General features: G+C 41.4%; 1 protein-coding gene across 1 annotated transcript in view; it reads left to right on the top strand.

Annotated features, from left to right (window-relative positions):
• Nucleotides 1-22,435, top strand: part of SRPX (sushi repeat containing protein X-linked) — a gene marked incomplete at both ends in the record, with an annotated part of 119,953 nt that overhangs the window by 76,793 nt on the left and 20,725 nt on the right. The window contains 2 exons of the mRNA XM_084258098.1: nucleotides 1,110-1,243; nucleotides 3,515-3,636. Of these exons, the coding sequence (XP_084114224.1) occupies nucleotides 1,110-1,243; nucleotides 3,515-3,636 (256 nt within the window). The remainder of the gene's footprint in view (nucleotides 1-1,109; nucleotides 1,244-3,514; nucleotides 3,637-22,435) is intronic.

Here is a 22,435-nt window from a genome sequence, read left to right as displayed (position 1 = left end):
AGCAGTGCATGGCACGGGATATGAGGAACAGGAGTGGGTCTGGGGAGCAAACACGGTGAGAAAAGTTGGATGGGCCAAGAAGACGCTGCACATATCTCTTTAATGCACCCTCCTTTTTTTCTTGTATCTTAGACTTTCTCATCTTTACTCTTTCCCTTTAATCCTAGTCATTCAGAGTAGGTGAGAGGCATGTACAATGGCTAAATGCCTGAGGTCTTCGATTTCATCCATTTAAGTAAAGCGAGCATACCTCTTGCCTTCCCCATCTGCTTAATAAGCTATGGAGAATAATTTTCATCCCCCAAAGGCGCCCGCATCTTAATCGTTACAACCTGTGATTTCTCCCGTTGCCTGGGGACTTTAGACATGTAATTAAGTTAAGGGTCTTCAGATGGGAGGCGAGTCTGGCTCATCCAGGTGGGCCCCATGTACTCACAAGCGTCCTTATAAGGAGGCGGGCAGGAAGGGCAGGGAAAGGATGGTGGAAGCAGAGGTCAGACAGATTTGAAAATGCTTTGCTGCTGGCTTTGAAGATGGCAGAAGGGCCACCAGCCAAGCCATGCAGGTGGCCTCTGGATGCTGGAGAAGGTAAGGAAACAGATTCTCACCTGGAGCAGCTGGGGGGAACTCAGCCCTGCCCTCACCGTGACCTTAGCGCAGGGAGACCGGCAGTCAACTTCTGATCTGGCAGACATCGGAGAGGAGACAGGGGTGGGGAGAGGAGAACCCACTAAGTTTGTAGGGATTTGACAGTAGTAACAAGGTGTTAATACACGTCCCTGCTCTTTGACCAGTGTTTCTTGGGACCGCTTCCTGAATACGCTGCAGTTGACCCTTGAACGACATGGGTTTGAACTGCACGGGTCAAGGAACTGACCCCCTGAGGTTGCGGACCCCTTGGGATATGTAGGGCTGACTGCAACTCATACTGGGATTTTCACCTGTGTAGGCTGGGGTTTGGTGGGTGCCCTTACCTCCTGTGTTCTTCAGGGGTCAACTGGAATTAGACTTGGATCCTTACCTCAGGGTCTATTTCTTATACATCTCGCTCTGGTTGTCCTCACAGACCAAGCAGAGTTTGTGCCTCATCTGGTCATTTGTAATTATAGCTATGAATGTCAATGTGGGCGTCAGAACCGCAGCTGCCCTTCTGGATCAGTTTTATGAGAAAAGGAGGCTCCTCATTGTGTCCACACCCACAGCCCGGAACCTTCTCTACCGCCTACAGCTGGGGATGCTACAGGTGAGTCCTTGCAAGGGGGCGGGGGAAGAGGGGGGCGGACGACCTCTAGCAGGAAGGGCCCAGTCATTTCCTTAAAAGCAAAGGACGGATTCAGGGCCTGATCTATTCGCTGTGAGCTTCAGGAACTGGCACTTCAGAGCTGCTACCGTTCATTTCTGGTTCTGGGCATAACTTGATTAGCATCGACTGCCAAGAGCTAACCCTATCGTTTCCCAACTAATGAGGCTTGTTTGTCTTCACTAATAAGCCTAATTGACATGCTGTCCAGGCCCAGTAAAAGAACAATTGTCTTTGTTGAACCTGTCCAGGATGCACTTGAACTGGAGGCAATTAATCAGTTGTTTGCCCAAAGGCTGACTCAAGGGATTGAGGGGGGCCCAAGAGCCTTCAGGCCCCAGGAAGACTCCCCAAGTATTATTGAATGGAGCTCCTGAGAGAATGATGTCCACCTTTTTTCAGCAGCACCCAGGAGCTTGTTAGATATGCAAATTCTCAAGCCCCATCCCATACCTACTGAATCAGAATCATTTTAATAAGACCCTCAGGTGCTTCCTATAAGACCTTCAAGTTTGAGGAGCATTTCTCAGATGTGTAAATATTATAGCTACGAAATGAGGCAACCAGTGCCTTATTTTAAAAAACAAAACTAGAAAGTGAAAGGATCAAACTAGAACTTGACTTTTGTCCTGAAGCTCGTTGGCAATAATAATGGCCAACAGGACAATTTTGCTAGAGTCGGGACACACGCTGGGTCATGGACACAGTGCTGCATGTTTTCTGTGAGGAATGTTTCACTGATTACAGTGAATAGAAGTATTTAGAACAGTCACAGTTTCATCCAACTAAAGGTTTCTCATTTTAGCATTAATACAATGAATAACGATAAGTCTGCATATTTTGAAAGGACTTCCCAGGAACTCTGAAGAGTCATTAAAAAATGTAGGCTTCCTTGATAGAGACCCAGTTCATTGCATCTTCACCCCTCACCCCTGCACCTCACCTCCACCCTTCATTCCCCTTGTCCCGGCTTGCTCTTCAAGTCACACAAGCCCAGGCCACTCCATTTTGTGGGAAATCAATCTTTCAGGCTTCATTCCATAACCACACATTTCCTGACCTTGTTGTATTCCATTGAAAAATGAATAAATGACACAACTTGCTTTTTTTCTGTTGGAGAACTGTGGCCATGGGCCAAATCTGGCCCCCGGTGACAGTGTTTCTATGTAATATTTTATTAGACTACAGCCACACTCACTTGTGCATTGTACACAGCTGCCTTTGCACTATAATGCACTATAATCAAGTAGTTGGGAGAGGGACCCTCCAAGTCCCCAAATACTGTGGGGCCCTTGCCAGAAACCTTGGCTGGCCCCAGCCCTAGCTTATCCCACTCCTCAAGTACTTGCTGATTTACCAACCCACTACTTGGGTAAAATATTTGGCATCAGGTGTGCATCAGTGACCTCTCCCACCCCAACATATTTACATTGTCATTTTAACCAGACTCTTCAAGAAAAGGTTTGCTTGACTTAGGCATTTCAGGTAGAAAAGGTTGGAATACACCCTTTTTCCTTCTAATTTTTCTACCAATTCTGTCACCCTATATAAGGGTGTTTCAGTGGAAATGTAGTAAGAAGTTTGGTGTTCTAATAATTCAGGAATTTAACATTTCTTTACCCATTTGGCCAGATTCATCTGATGTTGCGCTTTGGTTCCCTGTGCCTTTGTGCTGATGAGACTGCCTGGCACCTGGTTGAGTGGGCCACATCCCCAAGGCTCCTGCCAGGGGCCAGCTCAAAGGGCTGGAACCTTTAACCCTTCCTCCCCTTGCCCTAGTTTGGTTGTGGAGGGGGCCAGGGGATGTGTGTGTGTGGGGGGGGGGCGGGGTGGAGTGGAAGCAAGGGCAGATGAGGGAACTCTGGAAATACTCTCCTTACAGAGACAAACGTAGAATTCTCTGGGGGTGGTCTTGGACAATTTGTAGGAAATTTGACTTATGCAAGGTCTCACCCCATCTGGAAATACATAAACTACCCTTTTGCTTAGGTTTTCAAAAGCCCATTGCCAAGCCAGTTCTGAATGATTTCTCAGGAAGGTATTTAGACTTCACAGCCATTACTTTACACCCAATTTCTCAACTGTTTTCACAACAGTTCAGAGTGGGCAGATAAACTTCCCTAGACAGACCAGTGCTGCTTTTGTCCACCTATAGTTTCAAAGGGAAGCCTCTTTCTCAGCCATGCTCACATCTCCCCTCTTGGGCTTTTCCAGCAAGCGCAGTGTGGCCTGGATCTTCGACATATCACCGTGGTGGAGCTGGTGGGTGTGTTCCCCACCCTCATCGGCAGGATAGGAGCAAAGATCATGCCTCCAGCCCTGGCTCTGCAGCTCAGGTAGGGGGAGACCTAGCCCTATATTTCATGCCCTACGAATGTATTTTTTTTCTGATCAGGTTCCATGATTTCTTTTTATTCGATATTGATTCCAGACAGCCTTCAGTATTTAATTGTTTTATTCCAGGAGTCTTATAACCATGTTAGCGGGCTGCTGCTGCTGTCCAAATAAATGATGCAGTGGGCGGGAGACCAGGCTTCTCTTCTGTCCAACAAAGTGATGTGCGTGTGTGCGTGTGTATGTGTGTGTGTGTGGGGGGGGCGGGTTTCTTGCTTGGGTGGGGTGGGTAGAGGAGAGGCTGCAATAAAGGACCTCAGCAATCTTTGGTTTTATTAGGAAGGCAGATGCCCAGTTAGCAGTTCCAGGCTTGGCTGCTTATCCCTTCATGCTCCCAGGGCACTTGTCCATACCCTCATTTTAACAGTTATATTGTATTTTGGTATCACTTATAAAGCCAGAAACATGGTGTCCAGCCTCTGAGTAATAGTGCACTAAAGAAACAATTCAACAACTAAAAGGTAATTTCAGAACAACTCAGTATTTTACTTGCATCTCTTTTTTTTTTTTTATAAATTTTATTGTTATATTCCCCATACAATTGCAGCCCTCCCATTCTGACCCCAATCACTCCCCTCCCGCCCCCGCCCCCCTAAAAGTGTCTCTGGTTCATAGATTTTTGTTGATTTTGATTTTCACTTTCTTATAGTTATTCATTTTCCTGGTCCCTTATTTAAGTTTTCTAGATTCCTGCTATGAGTGAGACCATCCGGTATTTTTCTTTTTCTTTTTGGCTTATTTCGCTGAGCATGATCCCTTCCAGCGCCATCCATGTTGCTGCAAATTGCATGTGTTTATTTTTTTTGAATGCTGAGTAATATTCCATGGTGTATATGTACCACATCTTCTTGATCCAGTCATCTATTTTTGGGCATTTGGGTTGTTTCCAAAGCTTAGCTATTGTAAACAGTGCTGCTATAAACATAGGGGTGCAGGTGTTCTTTGGAATTGATGTTTCTGTGTCCTTTGGGTAAATACCTAGGAGTGGAATTGCTGGATCATATGGAAGCTCTATGTTTAGTAGGTCCAGAAATCTCCACACAGCTTTCCACAGTGGTTGGACCAGTTTGCACTCCCACCAACAGTGCAGAAGAGTTCCTTTTTCTCCACACCCTCGCCAACATTTGTTGTTGCTAGTTTTTTTAATATGTGCCATTCTCACTGGTGTAAGATGGTATCTCATGGTAGGTTTGATTTGCATTTCCCTGATGACAAATGATGTTGAACATTTTTTCATATGCCTGTTGGCCATTTGCATTTCCTCTTCAGAGAAGTTTCTTTTTAGCTCTTCTGCCCATTTTTTGACTGGATTATTTTCTTTGTTGTTGTTGAGTCTCATCAGCTCTTTGCAGATTTTTGTGATCAGTCCTTTATCATTAGTGTTGGGTGCAAAAATGTTCTCCCAGTTGGTGGGGTTTCTCTTTGTTTTTGTTATTGTCTCTTTTGCTGTGCAAAAGCTCTTTAATTTGATGTAGTCCCAGCTGTTTATCTTTGCCTTCACTATCACTGCTTTGGGTGATGTGTCTGTAAAGATGTCTTTGATGTGCAAATCACGTAGTGTTTCGCCTATATTTCCTTCTATGTATTTTATGGTTTCAGGTCTTATGTCTAGTTCTTTAATCCATTTTGAGTTGATTTTTGTGTATGGTGTGAGGTAGTGGTCAAGCTTCATTCTTTTGCATGTAGCGACCCAGTTTTCCCAGCACCATTTATTGAACAAACTTTCTTTGCTCCAATGCATAGTCTTTGCTCCTTTGTCAAAGATTAGTTGACCATAAATCTGTGGGTTTATTTCTGGATTTTCTATTCGATTCCATTGGTCTGTATGTCTGTTCTTGTTCCAATACCATGCAGTTTTGATGATTATGGCTTTGTAGTATAGTTTGAAGTCTGGGAGTCTGATGCCTCCATTCCCTTCTTTTTTTTTCAGGAGAGCTTTGGCTATTCAGGGTTTTTTGTGATTCCATATGAATTTCATCAATAATTGTTCTATTTCTTTGAAGAATGACATTGAAATTTTGATTGGAATAGCATTGAATCTGTATATTGCTTTTGGAAGGATGGCCATTTTAATAATGTTTATTCTTCCAATCCATGAGCAGGGGATGTCTCTCCATTTCTTTGTGTCTTCTTCTATTTCTTTTAACAGTGTTTTATAGTTTTCTTTGTATAGGTCCTTTACCTCTTTTGTTAGATTTATTCCCAAATATTTGATTTTTTTGTTTCAATAACAAAAGGGATGGTTTTTTTGATTTCTTCTTCTTCAGATTTATTGTTTGTGTATAGGAAGGCTACTGACTTTTGCGTGTTGATTTTGTATCCTGCCACTTTACTGAACTGATTGATGAGTTGAATTAGCTTTTCTGTGGAGTTTTTGGGGTTCTCTATGTATAATATCATATCGTCTGCAAATAGTGATAGTTTGACTTCTTCTTTTCCTATTTGGATTCCTTGGATGTCTTTCTCTTGTCTTATTGCCCTGGCTAGGACTTCCAGTATTATATTGAAAAGCAGTGGTGAGAGTGGACATCCTTGTCTTGTTCCAGATCTTAATGGAATTGCTTTCAGCTTTTCACCATTGAGAATGATACTGGCTGTTGGCTTGTCATAGATGGCCTTTATGATGTTGAGGTATGTTCCTTGTATCCCAAGATTTTCAAGGGCTTTTTTCATGAATGGGTGTTGCACTTTGTCGAAAGCTTTCTCAGCATCTATTGATATTATCATATGGTTTTTATATTTCTTTTTGTTGATGTGTTGGATAACGTTGATTGATTTTCGGATGTTAAACCATCCTTGTGTCCCTGGAATGAATCCTACTTGGTCGTGGTGAATTATCTTACGGATACATTGTTGGATTCTGATAGCTAAAATTTTATTGAGGATTTTTGCATCAGTGTTCATTAGGGAGATTGGCCTGTAGTTTTCCTTTTTTGTGTTGTCCTTGTTCGGTTTTGGTATTAGTGTAATGTTGGCTTCATAGAACGTGTTTGGTATTGTCCCTTCCTTCTCAATTTTTTGGAACAGTTTGTGAAGGATAGGCACTAATTCGTCTCTGAATGTTTGGTAGAATTCATTTGTAAATCCATCAGGTCCTGGGCTTTTGTTTTTGGGGAGGTTTTTGATTACCATTTCAATTTCGCTAATTGTAATTGGTCTGTTTAGGTGTTCTATTTCTTCTTTATCTAGCTTTGGGTGATTGTAGAGTTGTAGGAATTTGTCCATCTCCTCTAGATTGTTAAACTTGTTTCCATATAACTGTTCATAGTAGTTACTGATTATTCTTTTGATTTCTGCTGTGTCCGTTGTGATTTCTCCTCTTTCATTTCTGATCCTGTTTATTTGTGCTTTCTCCCTTTTTTCCTTTGTGAGCCTGGCTAGGGGTTTGTCTATTTTATTGATTTTTTTCAAAGAACCAGCTCTTGGTTTCATTGATCTTTTGGATTGTTTTTTTAGTTTCAATTTCATTTATTTCTGCTTTGGTTTTTATTATTTCTTTTCTTCTACTGGTTTTGGGGTTTTTTTGTTGTTCTTTTTCTAGATCTTTGAGCTTCGAGATTAGGTTGTTTCTTTGTGTTCTTTCTTGTTTCTTGATGTGAGCTTCTATTGCTATATATTTTCCTCTTATTACTGCTTTTGCTGCATCCCATACATTTAGGATATTGGTGTCCTCCTTGTCATTCAATTCAAAGAATTTTTTAATTTCTTCTTTGATCTCCTCATTAGTCCAATGGTCTTCCAGTAGTGTGGTTTTCAATCTCCATGAGGTAGGAAAGTTCCTTGCCTTCTTTTTATGGTTTATTTCTAGTTTGATGCCTTCATGGTCAGAAAAGATGGTTGATATGATTTCAATCTTGGTGTATCTGTTGATGTTTGTCTTGTGCCCCAGTATGTGATCGATCCTGGAGAATGATCCGTGTGCGCTTGAGAAAATGTGTACTCCGTTTTTTTGTGGTTTAGTGTTCTATAGATGTCTGTTAAGCCCAATTGCTCTAGGTCCTTATTTAGAGCTTTGGTTTCTTTACTTATTTTTTGTCTTGTTGATCTATCCATTGTTGATAGTGGTGTGTTGAAGTCTCCCACTACGTATGTGTTTTCTCTGATGTCTGTTTTCAGAGAGGACAACAGTTGTCTGATATATTTTGGTGCTCCTTCGTTTGGTGAGTATATGTTAATGAGTGTTATTTCTTCTTGAAGTATTGTCCCCTTGATCATAATGTAGTGACCATTGGGGTCTCTTTTTATCTTTTTGAGTTTGAAATCTGTTTTATCTGATATAAGTATAGCTGTTCCTGCTTTCTTTTTTGGTCCATTTGCTTGTAGGATTGTTTTCCATCCTTTAACTTTGAGCCTATTTTTATCTTTTGTAGCTAAATGTGTTTCCTGGAGACAGCAAAAGGTTGGGTTTTGTTTCTTAATCCAGGCTGCAACTCTGTGTCTTTTTATTGAAGAGTTTAGTCCATTTACATTTAGAGTTAATATTGATATGTTAACATCTGTATTTGCCATTGTGTTTGTCTTTCCTTTGATTTTATTTATTTATTCTTTTAATAACTTTTTTTTTTGGCCTTCTTTCATTGTTATTCGTCCCAGAGGTTCTGGCTTTAGGACTCCTTGTAGTATTTTTTGGAGTGGGGGTTTAGTTGCAATGAAATTCCGGAGTTTTTGTTTGTCTGGGAAGGTCCATATTCTTTCTTCAAAGAGGAAGGAGAGCTTTGCGGGATAGAGTATTCTTGGTTGGCATCTGTTTTCTTGGAGTCTGTTGACTATGTCCCTCCACTCTCTCCTTGCCCGTAGTGTTTCTTCGGAGAAGTCTGATGTCAGCCTGATTGGTTTTCCTTTGAATGTTATCTGTTTCTTCCCTCTTGCCAGCTTCATTATTTTTTCCTTGTCCTGGATTCTTGGGAGCTTTACTATTATGTGTCTTGCTGTATTTTTCCTTTCGTCGTGGAAGTTTGGTGTTCTTCTTGCTTCTTGTATATCAATTTTCAGCTCCTCCTTCACATTTGGGAAGTTCTCTTCAATTATCTCTTTGAATATTTTCTCTGTTCCTACATCTCTCTCCTCTCCTTCTGGTATTCCTATAACTCTTATATTTCCTTTCCTCATGGAGTCAGATAGTTCCCGAAGTCTTTCTTCGTTCTTTTTCCTTCGTACTTCTCTTTCCTTTTCTGTTTTGGTTCTTTTTATTTCTGTGTCTTCAAGATTACTTATTTGTTCTTCCATTTCATCTATTCTGCTTTCATTGCTTTTCCCAGAATTCTTTAGTTCTTCCATTAATTCTTTGATCTCCTGCATTTCTTTTACTTCCCTCTTTAGGGACTCAATTTCTTTCTTCTGACCATTGTTTTCCCTCTCTAGGGACTCAATTGCATTCTTCTGATCGTTGATTATTTTTCCCTTATCATTGTTTTCCTTTATGACTTCTGTCAGTTTTTTAATCACGGCAATTTTAAATTCTCTTTCTGGAAGGCTCAGAAATTCTTCCAAGTTATTGTCGTTGCAATCTGGGGGCTGGTTTTCTTTTTGTGGTGTGCTTTTTCTCTGGAGAGTTGCTAGGTTGCGTGTGGTTCTTCTCCTCCCTACTGTCTGTTTTCTAATTTGCCGTATGCGTTGGGACACTGTGTTGTTGGGACTGGCCGGCATCTTGGGTGGGCTTCTCTGCTCCCCTCTGGTTCCTCCAGGAGTCATCTGTCAGTTTCAAGCAGTCTTTACTGGAGAAAGGTCCCTGTTCTAAAATGCCGATGTGGGGACACACTCCCCTGTGCACCTGGTCTGCCCCGGCGGTGGGTTCCTGCTCCCCTCTGGGCTTGGACTGCAGGCCAGAGGGCGTCTGGTGTGGGCGAACTTCCCCCGCTCACCTCTGGCTCCTGAGGAAGCCTTCTGCAGGTAGTCTTTACTGAAGAAATGTCCCTGTTCTAAAATGGTGATGTGGGACACACTCCCTGCGCGTCTGGTCTCAGGCACACTCTTCTGCGCGCCTGGTCTGCCCCGGCTGTGGGTGCTCGCTCTCCCTGTGGGCTCAGACTACTTGTTCGGAAGGGGCCGCGTGTGGGCTAACTCCCCAGCTGGCCACTAGCTCCTTCAGGAGCCTCTGCTGGCTTCAATTCGCTAGGTGGCGCCAGAGTCTCTCCTAGAGCCCTTGGGGAGCTGATTTTCCACCCCGTGGGACAGGGAGCAGAGCGGGGATGGTAGGGTACACCTCCACGGCTTTGGGGTGCTGTGTCTGCCTTGTGCCCCACCGTCGTGGGGAACCCACGCCCCTAATTTCGTGCCCCGGGTCTCAGTTCCAAAGCCCTCAGTTCCAGGACGCGGGCTGTAGCCCAGATCAGTGGCATGGGAATGGCGCCTTTTGAATCCCGCTTCCCTGCCTGGGCGCCTTGTTCCTGCTCACTCAGGGAGGGCCTCCGTGGTCTCCCCGCAAGCCTAGGTCGCAGGCGCGGGGACCTGGGCAGCTGAGATCCGATCCGGATATGCGTCTGCTTTTTCAGTGCGCAGCTTTCCGCGCAAGCTTACCGGGCGGCTGGGGCTGTGTGCTGGTGCTGGTCTCCTCCTGGGGGGCGGGACTCTCTTTAATGGCGCCTGGAGCTCACCTCCGTGGCGGATCCTGCAGGGTTCTCCACAGCTCCCGTTCACGGGGTGTGGTGGCTGAAATAGTTCCTTTCCACTCACATTCCCACTTGCTGCGTCCGTTTTTCTTGTTGGCCGTTTTGGTTTGTTGTTTTCCTCCTCTCTGCCGGTCGGAGAGTGCCGCCTCTGTGGGCGGGGGAGGGGAGCAGGGTTCTGCGCTTCCCTCCCTTCTGGTCCTCTTTTATGGCCACTTTCTTCTTCGGGCAGTTTGCTGGAGTCGTCCGTTTATCTTCCGTGTCCCAGTTCTCACTGGGACCTGCCGCTTTTCCTCCCTATTAACTTTTTTTAATGGGAGATCTTACTCGCAGCGTCTCCTCGCCACCGTGTTGCTCCGCCCCCTTACTTGCATCTCTTAAATCACCGTGAAAAGCATAATTAGTCTAAAGCAAAACTCCTGAACACCTGGCTTTCTCACACACTGAAAAGGAGGGTGCAGGTCTCTGCTCTGTATATGTCTCATGGTCCCAGGCTGATAACCCTCCACCATCTCATAGCATCAGCCTCCGGAACATGTGGCTTCCAGGCTTCTGTAAAAGGGAAGAGTAAACACAAATCACACGTTTTTATATGTCACATTGGAGGCATAAAATTGCTCTCTCCCAGACCATTGGCAAGAACTCATCAGATGATCCCTTACACTCTCAGCAGAGGCTGGGAAATGCAGTCTTTCTGTATTAGGAAGAAGAAAATGAAATAGGACCTAGTGAACTCTATATCATGTTCAGAGAGGTTTACAGAAATTCCTTGATGGAAATACACCCTTAGCATGTGTGATATTATAGACTCACAGCAGCTTCTTTGTCCAGTTTCATTATTTTCCACCCACCTTTGACCTACCCCGTCTATGATTTATATCCCTCTCCACTTGAACCTTACCCATCCACACCAACCTCCAAAACTCACAGGCCTGGGCATACATAAGAGGGTACCTGCATTCTCTTTAGTGGGCTAATGGAGGAAGAAGGCTGGGCACATACATAAGATTCTATTTTTGTCCTACTGCATTTCCACTAGTACCTCCCTAGAGTGTAATTGCTAGAGTAATATCAGTACCAGATCTTCTTTTCAACATTTGCAACCTAGTACCCGAGCATAGTCCCTGGCACCATGTTGGTCTAGGTGGAGTAAATGGCTCTAAAGTAAAACAGCTATACGACTACCCGGGGCAATAGGACCCTTTAAGAGTGTATTTACCAACACCTCAAGTTGAAGACCACAAACCGAGAAAAGGTAATACTGACATCTGAAAATTTATAATGAAAATTCTTAGTATGTCTTATGAAGCAGTTGCTTATTTAGAAAATACCTGCTCACATTTTTAATGACCTATTGCAGAATTTGAACATCTTTGGGTTCCAGGTATATAAGGAATGGAATCTTTATAAAATCTTGATATGATTTAAAACTGCTTAAATTTGAAGAATAGTAATCTGATTTAAGAAAAATCTGATTTAAGAAAAATGCTATCGTTCAGGTTGTATATGTTGGGGCTATTTCAGAACTGTGTAGGCTGAGGATTTTAACACATAAGTTGCATGAACAAATTCTGCAGTGGAACCCAAATTTAAAACCTATCTGGGCCCCATGCCCAGAGTTTGATTTAGTAAGTCTAGAATGGGTCTAACAAGTTGTGGTGCTGATGCTGCTGTTTTGGAGATCATACTGTGAGAACCGGAGGCCTAGTGTTTTAGCAAAGGCTTCGGTTTTAAAATGGGAATTTTGCAAAGCAAATTCCCATGTAAGATACATCAGTCATTATTGGGTAGCCAGAAGATCATCCAGTTGAATGCCCTGAGAAGTGATTACTCGGAGGCATTAGCTAATGATCGGTGTCAGGCCATGTCTCCCCTTCATCAGGCTTATCAGTGAGGAACAAGGAAGTTGGCAAACGGCATGCAGAATCAACTAATTTTTTTTCCATTTTTTTAAATTAGTTTCTACTTGAGATACGGTGGCATGCTTATAACACCATCTGTGATTCAGGGTATAGGATCACAATTCTTCAGCCATATGTCACCATACCACATTCACACCAAAACACCAATAATCCTCCACTGTGGTCCAGAGGGTCCTCTCCACCCTTGCTTCCCACCCAACCCTCCTGCTTTGTTAGTCTTTAATTCTAGAGTCTATAATTTCTAGAGCTAGTTTTGGTTTAGTTTTGTCTGTTTCTTTCTTTCGTTTCTCTATATTGGACATGTGCATGAAATCATGCTTTCCCTTTGACTTGCTTCACTTAGCATCATCCCCTTCAGATTCATCCATGTCATCACAAGTGGCAAGATCTGTTTTCCTTTTCATAGCTAAGTAGTATTCCATTGGGTATATAAACCATATCTTTATCCACTCATGGGTTCTCAGGCACTTGTTTCTATAACTTGGCTATTATAAATGTTGCAGTGAATAGGAGTGCCTATATTGCCTCAAATTAAAGGTTTTTGCATTCATCAGGCAGATACCTAGGAGAGGAATTGCTGGATCATATGCTCTATTTTTTATATCTTGAGAAAAACTACACTGCTTTCCATAGGGGCTGGACCAGCCTACATTCCCACTAGCAGCATATGAGGGTTCCTGTTTCTCCACATCTTGCCAATACTTGTTTCTGGTCTTTTTGTTTAATTTTCTTCCATTGTTCATTTTGATACAGTATTTGGGTTCTCCCCTTGGGTGTAGTCCCCATACTTCTCCTACCCCCATAGTACCGATGAACCATCACCATTGTCCTTCATGCTCTTCCTCCCATCCCCAACCCTGCTGTATGCCTTAGATCTACGGTCAGCTTGCAAGTTTTGTCTTATTTTAAACTTTTGTTTGGTTTCTCTATATTCCACATGTAAGTGAAACCATCTGATATTTATCTTTTTCCTTCTGACTTAGTTTGCTTAGCATAATTCCTTCCAGCTCCATCCATGTTGCCACAAATGACATGTGTTTATCTTTTTGATTGCTGAGTAATATTCCATTGTGTGAATGTGTGATGGCTGAGTAATATTCCAGTGTGTATGTGTGTATCACATCTTCTTGATCCATTCATCTCTTCTGTGGCATTTGGGTTGCTTCCATACCTTTGCTATTGTAAATAGTGCTACAAGGAACTTTTCACACAGCTTTCCATAGTGGCTGGATAGGTTTACTTTTCCACCAGTAGTGTAAGAGGGTTCTTTTCTCCACATCTTCACCAACACTTATTGTTTATTTTTTTTAATATGGGTCATTCTCACTGGTGTGAAGTGTTATTGTGGTTTTGATTTGCATTTCCCTGATAAGCGATATTGAACATATTTTCATATGCCTGTTGGCCATTTGTGTTTCTTTGGAGAAGTGTCTTTGCCACTTCTGCCTATTTTTTTTTTTTAGATTTATTTGTGCATACAAGAACTGGGGTACAGGCCAGAGATATGGGGGGTAAGAGGATCCACCAGACACAGAGTGGGGAACAGAACAGGCAGACTGACTGAAATACATTGCTGAGGGGAGCAGCGGGTGAGACAGGAGAGGTCCGCCTCGCCATGTGGGTTTCTCCCTGGCCAGGGATGGAACTCATGCTGCAGAGGCTGTGAATTGCTTCATAGTGCGGTGCTCAACCCTTTGCGCCACCAGGGAGGCCCCATCTGCCTATTTTTTTGATTGGGTTGTTTACTTTGTTTTTGTTGAGTCATATCTTTGTAGATCTTTTATATCAGTCCCTTCTCATTTGTATGGTGTGCAAATATTTTCTCCCATTCAGTAGGCAGTCTCTTCATTTTGGCTATTGTCCCTTTTGTAGAGAAGCGTTTTAGTCTGATGTAGTCCCAGCTATTTTGTTTTCCTTGCTTCTGGGGATAAGCCCTCAAAGATGTTTTCTGAGGTTTATGTCTATGTTCCCTTCTATATATTTTATGGGTTTTGGCTCTTATTAAAGTTTTTTTTATCCATTGTGAGCTGAGTTTTGTGTATGGTGTGAGATAGTAGTATAGTTTCATTCTTTTGCATGTGGCAGTCCAGTATTCCCAACACCATTTATTGAAGAGGCTTCCCTTGTTCCAGTGTATATATTACTTGCTCCTTTGTCATAGACTAGTTGACCATAGACTGGTTTTATTACTGGGCTTTCAATTTGATTCCATTGGTCTGTCTGTTTTTCTTCCAATTTCATGCTGTTTTTATTACGGCTTTGTAGTATAGTTTGAAGTCTGGCAGTGTAGTATGTCCATTCTTCTCCCTCTTAGTCAGGGGCGCTTTGGCTATTTGGGTTTTTGTGTGATTCCATATGAATTTCAGCAATATATGTTCCATTTCTTTGAAGAATGCCACTGAGATTTTTATTGGAATTGTGTTGAATCTGTGAATAACTTTTGGTAGCATGGACATTTTGATAATGTTAATTCTTTCAATCCATGAGCAGGGAATACCTTTCCATTTCTTTGTGTCTATTTTCTTTCAACCATGTTTTCTAATTTTCCTTGTATAGATCTTTCATCACTTTTGTTAGGTTTATTCCCAGGTATTTAATTTCTGATCTTTTTATATGGGCTGTTCTTACAGGTGTGAGATGGCATCTCTTTGTGATTTTTGATTTACATTTCCCTGATAGGTAATGATGAGCATTTTTTTCATGTGCCTGTTGGCCCTCTGTGTGTCCTCCTTGAACATATAGCTCTTCTGCTTATATTTTGTTTGGATTGTTTTCTTTTTGTTGAGTTGTATGTGTTCTTTGAAGATGTTGGATTTCAGCCCCTGGTCAGATGTATGATGTGCAAATATTTTCTGTCATTCAGTAGAATGGGTTTTTTTTTCTTTTTCATTTTAATGAGTTTCTTTTGCTGTGCAGACGCTCTTTAGTCTGTTGCAGTTCCATGTGTTCATTTTTGTTTCTGTTTACTGTTAGTCAAGTTCCCCAAAATGAACTGAAGTCAATGTTGCAGAGAGCTTTGCTTATGTTTTGTGTATTTTTATGGTTTCAAGTCTTACATTCATTTCTTTAATCTATTTTGAGTTAATTTTCCTCTATGGTATGAATGGTCTAGATTTCTTTTTTGCATATGGCTGTCCAGATTTTCCAAAACCATTTGTTGCAGAGACTTCCCTTCTCCATTGCATACTCTTGGCTCCTTTGTTGTAAATTAACTGACCACATAAGTGTGGGTTTATTTCTGGGCTCCCAGCTCTATTGCATTGATCTGTGTGTCTATTTTTATTCCAATACCATACTGTTAAATCACTATAGGCTTGTAGTATATTTGGAAGTCAAAAATTGAAAGGGGGGAATTGTTAGGGGGAAAAGGATGTCCTAAAGCTAATTCCATACAGGCTTTGTGGACTCCACCCACACCCCAGGCCAAAGCCAAAGACACTGGAAACTCCAAATCCCATCACCACCAAAGGGAAGGTGGCTGGGACCTGAGGGTGGGGTTAAGCAGCCAGGTTGGTATAAAGCCAGACACGTGGGCTTTGGAGGGGTTCCCCCATTTTGGCTCTCCGCCAGCTCGCAGTGTCCTGCCAGCTCTGAGAGTGCTTTTTGGGTTTCCAGGTCGTTGGATCGGGTAGGACGCATTAAAGACTTTATTTCCCTATTTTCTCCCTGAGTTGTACATTTTCCTTATTTCCTTTTCCCTTGTAAATAAACCTTTTATTAACCTTTTGTGTGTGCCTGTAGTGGAGTATTAATAAGTTCCTTTTAAGCGTGCTGGTGAGGACCCACAGCCAGGCAACCTGTTCAATATCGGGGCTGCCCTATAACAATACCTCCATTTTGGTCAGGATTGCTTTGGCTATATTAGGGTCTTTTGTGATCACATGTAAATTTCAGCAATGTTTTCTTTAAAGAATATGATGGAAACTTTGTAGGGACTGCATTATCTGTATATTGCCTTGGGTAAGATTGCCATGATAACAATGTTGATTTGTCCCATCCATGATCTATTTATCTTTTCATTTCTCTTTTAACAATGTCTTATAGTTTTCATTGTACAGATCTTTTTCTCTTTTGTTAAGTTTATTCCTAAGTATTTCTTTTTTGATGCAATTATAAATGGGACCTTTGAGTACCACCCTAAAAGTCTAGTTAATAGGAAAAGAAACAATTGAGGCAAATATAGGGGAGCATGAAAAAAGAGAAGCATAATGCCTGGAAAATCTATAAGTCCTCTCATCTGGTTATAAAATTTTCAAATAGCTCTGAAACCATGGCAAAAAATAAAAGGGCAACAGCAGAAAGGAGACAGTGCCTGGTGGTGCAAGGTCATTACATATTCTGCTTCCTTGTCCTCATTTTATATCTGGATGTAAGGACAATTAATACTCCCAAGGGTAGTTGTCCAGCAATCTCATGGCTGATAAGGACCAAGAATACTGTTGTTTTTGTACCCATTTTATTTATTTTCTTTTATATATTTTTTACATCACTTTTCATTATTGCACAATGTATCCATTTTCATCTTGGTTATAGTCCTCATACAATTCCCACCCCCCTTGTTTTGATCCTACTCCCTTCTCTCCCGCCCCCATAGTGTGTCTCTAGTTTATAGTTGCTTGTTGACTTTGATTTTTACTTTATTACAATTAGTCTTTTTCCTGGTCCCTTATTTGGGTTTTCTACATTCCTGCTATGAGTGAGACCATCTGGTATTTTTCTTTTTCTTTCTGGCTTATTTCGCTGAGCATGATCCCTTCCAGCTCCAATTCCAAAGGGCACCTGCACCCCTATGTTTATAGCAGCACTATTTACAATATGTAAGCTATGGAAACAACCCAAATGCCCAAAAATAGATGACTGGATCAAGAAGATGTGGTACATATACACAATGGAATATTACTCAGCAATCAAAAAAGATAAACCCATTTTATTTTTTTTGAGATATAACTGACAACATCATTTAAGGACTACAAAATGATTACAATTTGTATATATTTTTAAATGACCACCATAACTTAAGAGTTTTATGGTTTCAGGTCTGGTTTAAGTCTTCGGTCCATTTTGAGTCAATTTTGTGAATGGTGTGGAATAAGGATTCAATTTTATTGTTGTGCATGCATATTTCCAGTTTCCTAGTACAGTTTGTTGAAGAGACTGTCCTTGCTCCATTGGGTGTTTTTTGACTCCCTTGATAAATATTAGTTGACTCTCTATGCCAGGATTTAATTCTGGGCTCTGTTCTGCTCCTGTACTATGTATCTGTTTTTGTGCTGTTTCTATTGCCATGGTTTAGTAATAACAGTTTGAAATTAGGAATCATGATACCTCCAGCTTTTTTCTTTTTCAGTATTGCTTATTTTTTTTCTTTGTGGTTCCACACAAATCTTAGGATTGTTTCTTCTGTTTCTGTGAAGAGTGCTTTGGATATTTTAATGTGAATTATACTGAACCTGTAGAGTTGGATGACCATGTTAACAGTTTTACTTCTTCTAATTCATTACCATGCAATGATTTCCATTTGTCTGTTTGATTTCTTACTGTAAAGTCTTTTAGTTTTCATTATATAGATTTTTTTATTTCCTTGGTTAAACTTATTCTGAAGTGTTTTCTGATATTCGATGCTGTTGTGAATGGGTGTCTTTATTCTACAGGTACTTTAACATTAGTGTGAAAGAATGCAAATGATTTCTCTGGGGTTTTCTGTTGTTGTTGGTTTTTGTGGTTTTTTTTTTTTTTTTTTTGGTATCCTGCAACTTTGCTGAAATATTTCATCACTTCCCAGAATTTTTTGATGAACTCCTTGGGATTAACTATAAGATCATATATTAGCAAACAGTGACAATTTAGCTTTCTTTCTGATTTGGATGCCTATTTCTTCATCTAGCCAAATTTCTCTAGCTATAACTTTGAGTACTGTATTTAATAGGAGTGTAAGTATATTGTTCTTGATCTTAGTTTTCAATAGTTCTCCATTTAGGGTAATGTTAGCTGCAGGTTATTGTATAGGGCCTTTGCTATCTTCAGTCATGTTCTTTATACACCCAAACTGTTAAGGGTTTGTATCATGACAGGATGTTATATTTTGTCAAATATTTTTTTCTGCATCTATTGAGATGATCATGTTATTTTTTTTTCTTTTACATCGTTTTGTAAAATTCCCCGTAAAATACCCACCACCAATTCACCAGTGAACCATCACCGTAGTCCCTTGTGCTCTTCTCTCCTCTGTTTTGCTCCTTTTTCCTCCCCCTCCCTCGCAGAATGTCTCTGATATATGGTTTGCTGCTAATTTTTAATTTTTTTTTCTTGATCTCTTACTTGGTTCCCCTATATTCTGCCTATAAGTGAATCCATGCAATATTTTTCTTTTTCCTTCTGGCTTATTTCACTGAGCCTGATCCCATCTAGCTCCATCCATTAAGAAAAAAAAAAAAACAAAACCTAGCAACAACAAATGTTGGTGAGGAGGTGGGAATGCAAACTGGTCCAACCACTATGGAAAGCTGTGTGGAGGTTCCTCAAACTACTAAAATGGAGCTACCATATGACCCAGCAATTCTACTCCTAGGAATCTACCCAAAGGACACAAAAACATTAATGCAAAAAAATACCTACACCCCTATGTTTACTGCAGCACTATTTACAATAGTTAACATGGAAACAACCCAAATGCCCAAAAATAGATGACTGTTAATTTTTATGCTTTTGTTCATATGATGTAGCATGTGGATTGTTTTACATATGTTAAAACATCCCTGGACTAAATCCCATTCAATAATGGTGTATGATTGCTCTGATGTATTGTTGAATCCAGCTTGTGAATATTTTGTTGAGAATTTTTGCATCTGTGTCATCAGAGGTACTGACTTTTTTTTTTTTTTTTTTTTTTTTGTGATGTCCTTGTTTGGTTTTGGTATCCGGGTAATGCTGGTCTCTTAAAATGAGTTTGGAAGCATTCCTTTAATTGGGGAGGGGGGTGGAGGGAGCAGGGCTGGTATTAATTTTTGTTTGGTAGAATTCACCAGTGAAGTCATCCAGTTTTGGACTTTTGGGAGGTTTTGAATTACTGATTGTTTCATTACTAGTATTGGTTTGTTCAGACTTTCTATTTCTTCATGATTCAGTCTTAGTAGGTTTTATGTTTCTTGGAATTGAACCATTTCTTCTAGGTTGTCTAATTTATTGGTATATAATTCATACTAATGTCTCATGAGCCTTTATATTTCTGTAGCATTAGTTGTAGTTAGTTGATTTTATTTGGTCCCTTTTTCTGGGTTAATCTAGCTAAAGGATTATCAATTTTCATTTCAGAGTGCTGATTCTTGGTTTCATTGATCTATTTTCTTTTCAGTCTCTATTTCATTTTCATTCTAATCTGTATTTCCATCCTTCTGTTAACTTTGGCTTAGTAAGTCCTTTTTCCAGTTCTGAGGTGTGACACCAGGTTGTCTTGAGATTTTTCTTCTTGGAGTAGGTATTTATCACTATGAAGGCCTGCTTACAACTGCTTTTGCCTTTTAGGCCTAAGTCTTGGACAAGCAAATAGGCTTCTTTTTCAGGGAAAAAAAACTAGAGGTGTGTTTCAGTGCACTGTCTGTGCACTGTGGTAGGGATGGTAGTTTGCCAATAATTGTCTAATTGTTAGAATCTCAGAGGACCCAGGAAAGCAAGCCCCAGTGGCCGCCCGAGGCAGGCAATCAAGGGACGTTCCCTGGACACAAGGCACACAGATTATCAGATGTAAAAATCTTGGGTATTGGAAACATGTAGAAGTTCCCCTCCAGGGGAGACTGGTGCTCTGGAGGATGGCGGAGGGAGAGCATGAAGATGTTGCCCACTGGCTGGATCAAGGCAGGCAGAGAGTCTGAAGATGACACACAGCAAAATAAAGAGAAAAAAGGGATTAAAGGAGGAAAAGTCGGTTCCTGTGACTTAGCGAAGGCAGAGGGAGAGCATAACAATGCACTCCCCCCAGTCTGTCCTGAGAGAGTACCCTGGCAGACCCATGCTCCTCAGCTCAATGCCTTAAAATTACCAAATGAGCCTCTTTCACATGTATACTGGTGCTTTTCAGTGTACTGGAGTCTGTGCTGTGCCTGGGGTAAGGCCTTGCATCAGCCCTTTCTCAGTTTGCCACAGCCCATGGGTGCAAACCCTGTTGGTTTTCAAAGCTAAATGTTTGAGGGCCTTGTCTCACAGTTGCAGATCTTAAATGTTGGGGTGCCAGATATGGGGTATAAACCCTTTGCTCCTCAAGGAAAATCACCAGGTTGAGCCTTTCAATAGTGGGTCACAGGGGCTGGAGCTTTTGGTGAGACTCTTTCCCGCCTACTTTGATGTCATTTCCTTCTCGCTTGTTTGGTAGGCAGGAGCCAGTCTGCTAGTTTTTAGGGGTTTTCCCCACCCCAAAGGAAATGTTCTATAAGTAGATATAGATTCATTGTGCCCATGGGAGGAAGTGTGTGCTGGATCTTCCTGTATCACTATCTTGAACCAAAACCTCCCAGATATTTTGAGTCTCCAGAGCCCTCTGGAGAAGATTCTCCAAGGAAACCTCATTTCAAATGCAAGATATTTTTGTAACCCTGACAAAGTGCTGGCACCACCCCTCCTCCCACACAACATGTGGGGTCCAACCATCCATCCCCAAGATTTCTGTGGTCTCTCTGCTGTGGTGGGATACATTCCCATGCCTATTGGCAGTGTGCTGATTTGATGCCTCAGCTCTTCCAGGGTTGGTTTCCCTCTTTATAGTCTCAGTCAAGGCACAAGGGTCATGTGAGGAATGTATGTGCTGGCACCATGGGGGGGTCTCCATGCTGGCCTCAAAATCACTACAACCGCCAATGCTCCCATTTCCCACGGGCTCCAGCCACTACAACATTGTGATTCTTGGACCACCCCCTGCCCTAGGACTTAACCCTCTTCTCCCCATCATAACTCACCCCACCCACTACACCTCTTCTTAAAGATGCAGAGCAGTTTAACTTTCCATTCATACCTCACATCATGGTCTCCATTTACTGGGCCAAAGATATTTTAATGCATTTCTCAAAGTCATCTACTCCCGAGTGTCCTTATTAACACCACAGGAAACCTGGGAGAGACTTCAGATTGTCTCATTTCTGGTCAGTAGAAGTTAATTAGCAATTTAGCAACCCATTGAGATAAATATTCCTTTCCCCTATCTTCTTGGAAATTCCCCCTTAAAAGGCAAAGTGCAGTCAGTTTAGATTTTAAGTCATGACTTTTTCCTCTTGATCCAGTTGAGGGAGGGAGGAAAAAGTCACATTTCCCCCAGGTTTACTGAGATATAATTGACATCTATCACTGTATCAGTTTAAGGTGTAACACAATTGCTTGACCTATATGTATTATAAAACAATTATAGCAAGAAGTATTTAGCATCCAAGGTCTCATGTAGACACAGCAGAAAGTAAAAGAAAACCATTTGTTCCCCAGTGACTATTCTTAGGATGTACTCTTAAACCTTCACATGTAGCATACAGCAGTGTTAAATAAATCATTACAAGCCTAGTACTCATTTATGTTAGAAGTTGGTACCTTTTAACCACCTTCTACCAATGCTAATTCTGTACCTCTGCCTCTGGTAACCTCAATTCTAGACCCCCCCTTTTTTGAGGTTTTTGTTTAGATTTTATGTATAAGTGAGATGGTAATTTTTTTACTGTCTGAATTTCACATAACCATAGTGCCCTCAAGGTCCATCCAATAATGTTGGAAATGGCAATATTCCCTCTTTAATGGCTGCATAATGTTCCACTGTGTGTATATATACCACAACTTTACCCATTCATCTGTTGATGGAAACTGAAGTTATTTCCATGTCTTACTTATTGTAAATGATGCTGCTGTGAATGTGTTGAGTTAGTGTTTTCATTTCTTTTGGATATATTCCCAGAAGTAGAAATGATACATCATATGATAGCTCTATTTTAAATTTGTTTAAATGTTGCCTTATTATTTTATTTCTATTTTGCATAGAAGAATTGGGGTGTAGGCCAGAGGTGCAGGGGGTGAAAGGATTCACCAGGGACAGAGTGGGGAGAAGAAGAGGCGGACTTACTGAAATACACTGCTGAGGAGAGCAGTGGGTGAGACAGGAGAGGCCTGCTGTGCCATATGTGGGTTAGTTCCCTGGCCAGGGATTGAACTCGGACCATAGCAGTGATAAGCACTGAGACTTAACCCTT

Source organism: Talpa europaea, assembly GCF_964194135.1.
Source record: "Talpa europaea genome assembly, chromosome: X".
In the NCBI taxonomy this organism is placed as follows: Eukaryota; Metazoa; Chordata; class Mammalia; order Eulipotyphla; family Talpidae; genus Talpa; species Talpa europaea.
Note: the sequence above shows the minus strand (reverse complement) of the source record. Positions and strands in the feature narration are given on the sequence as shown.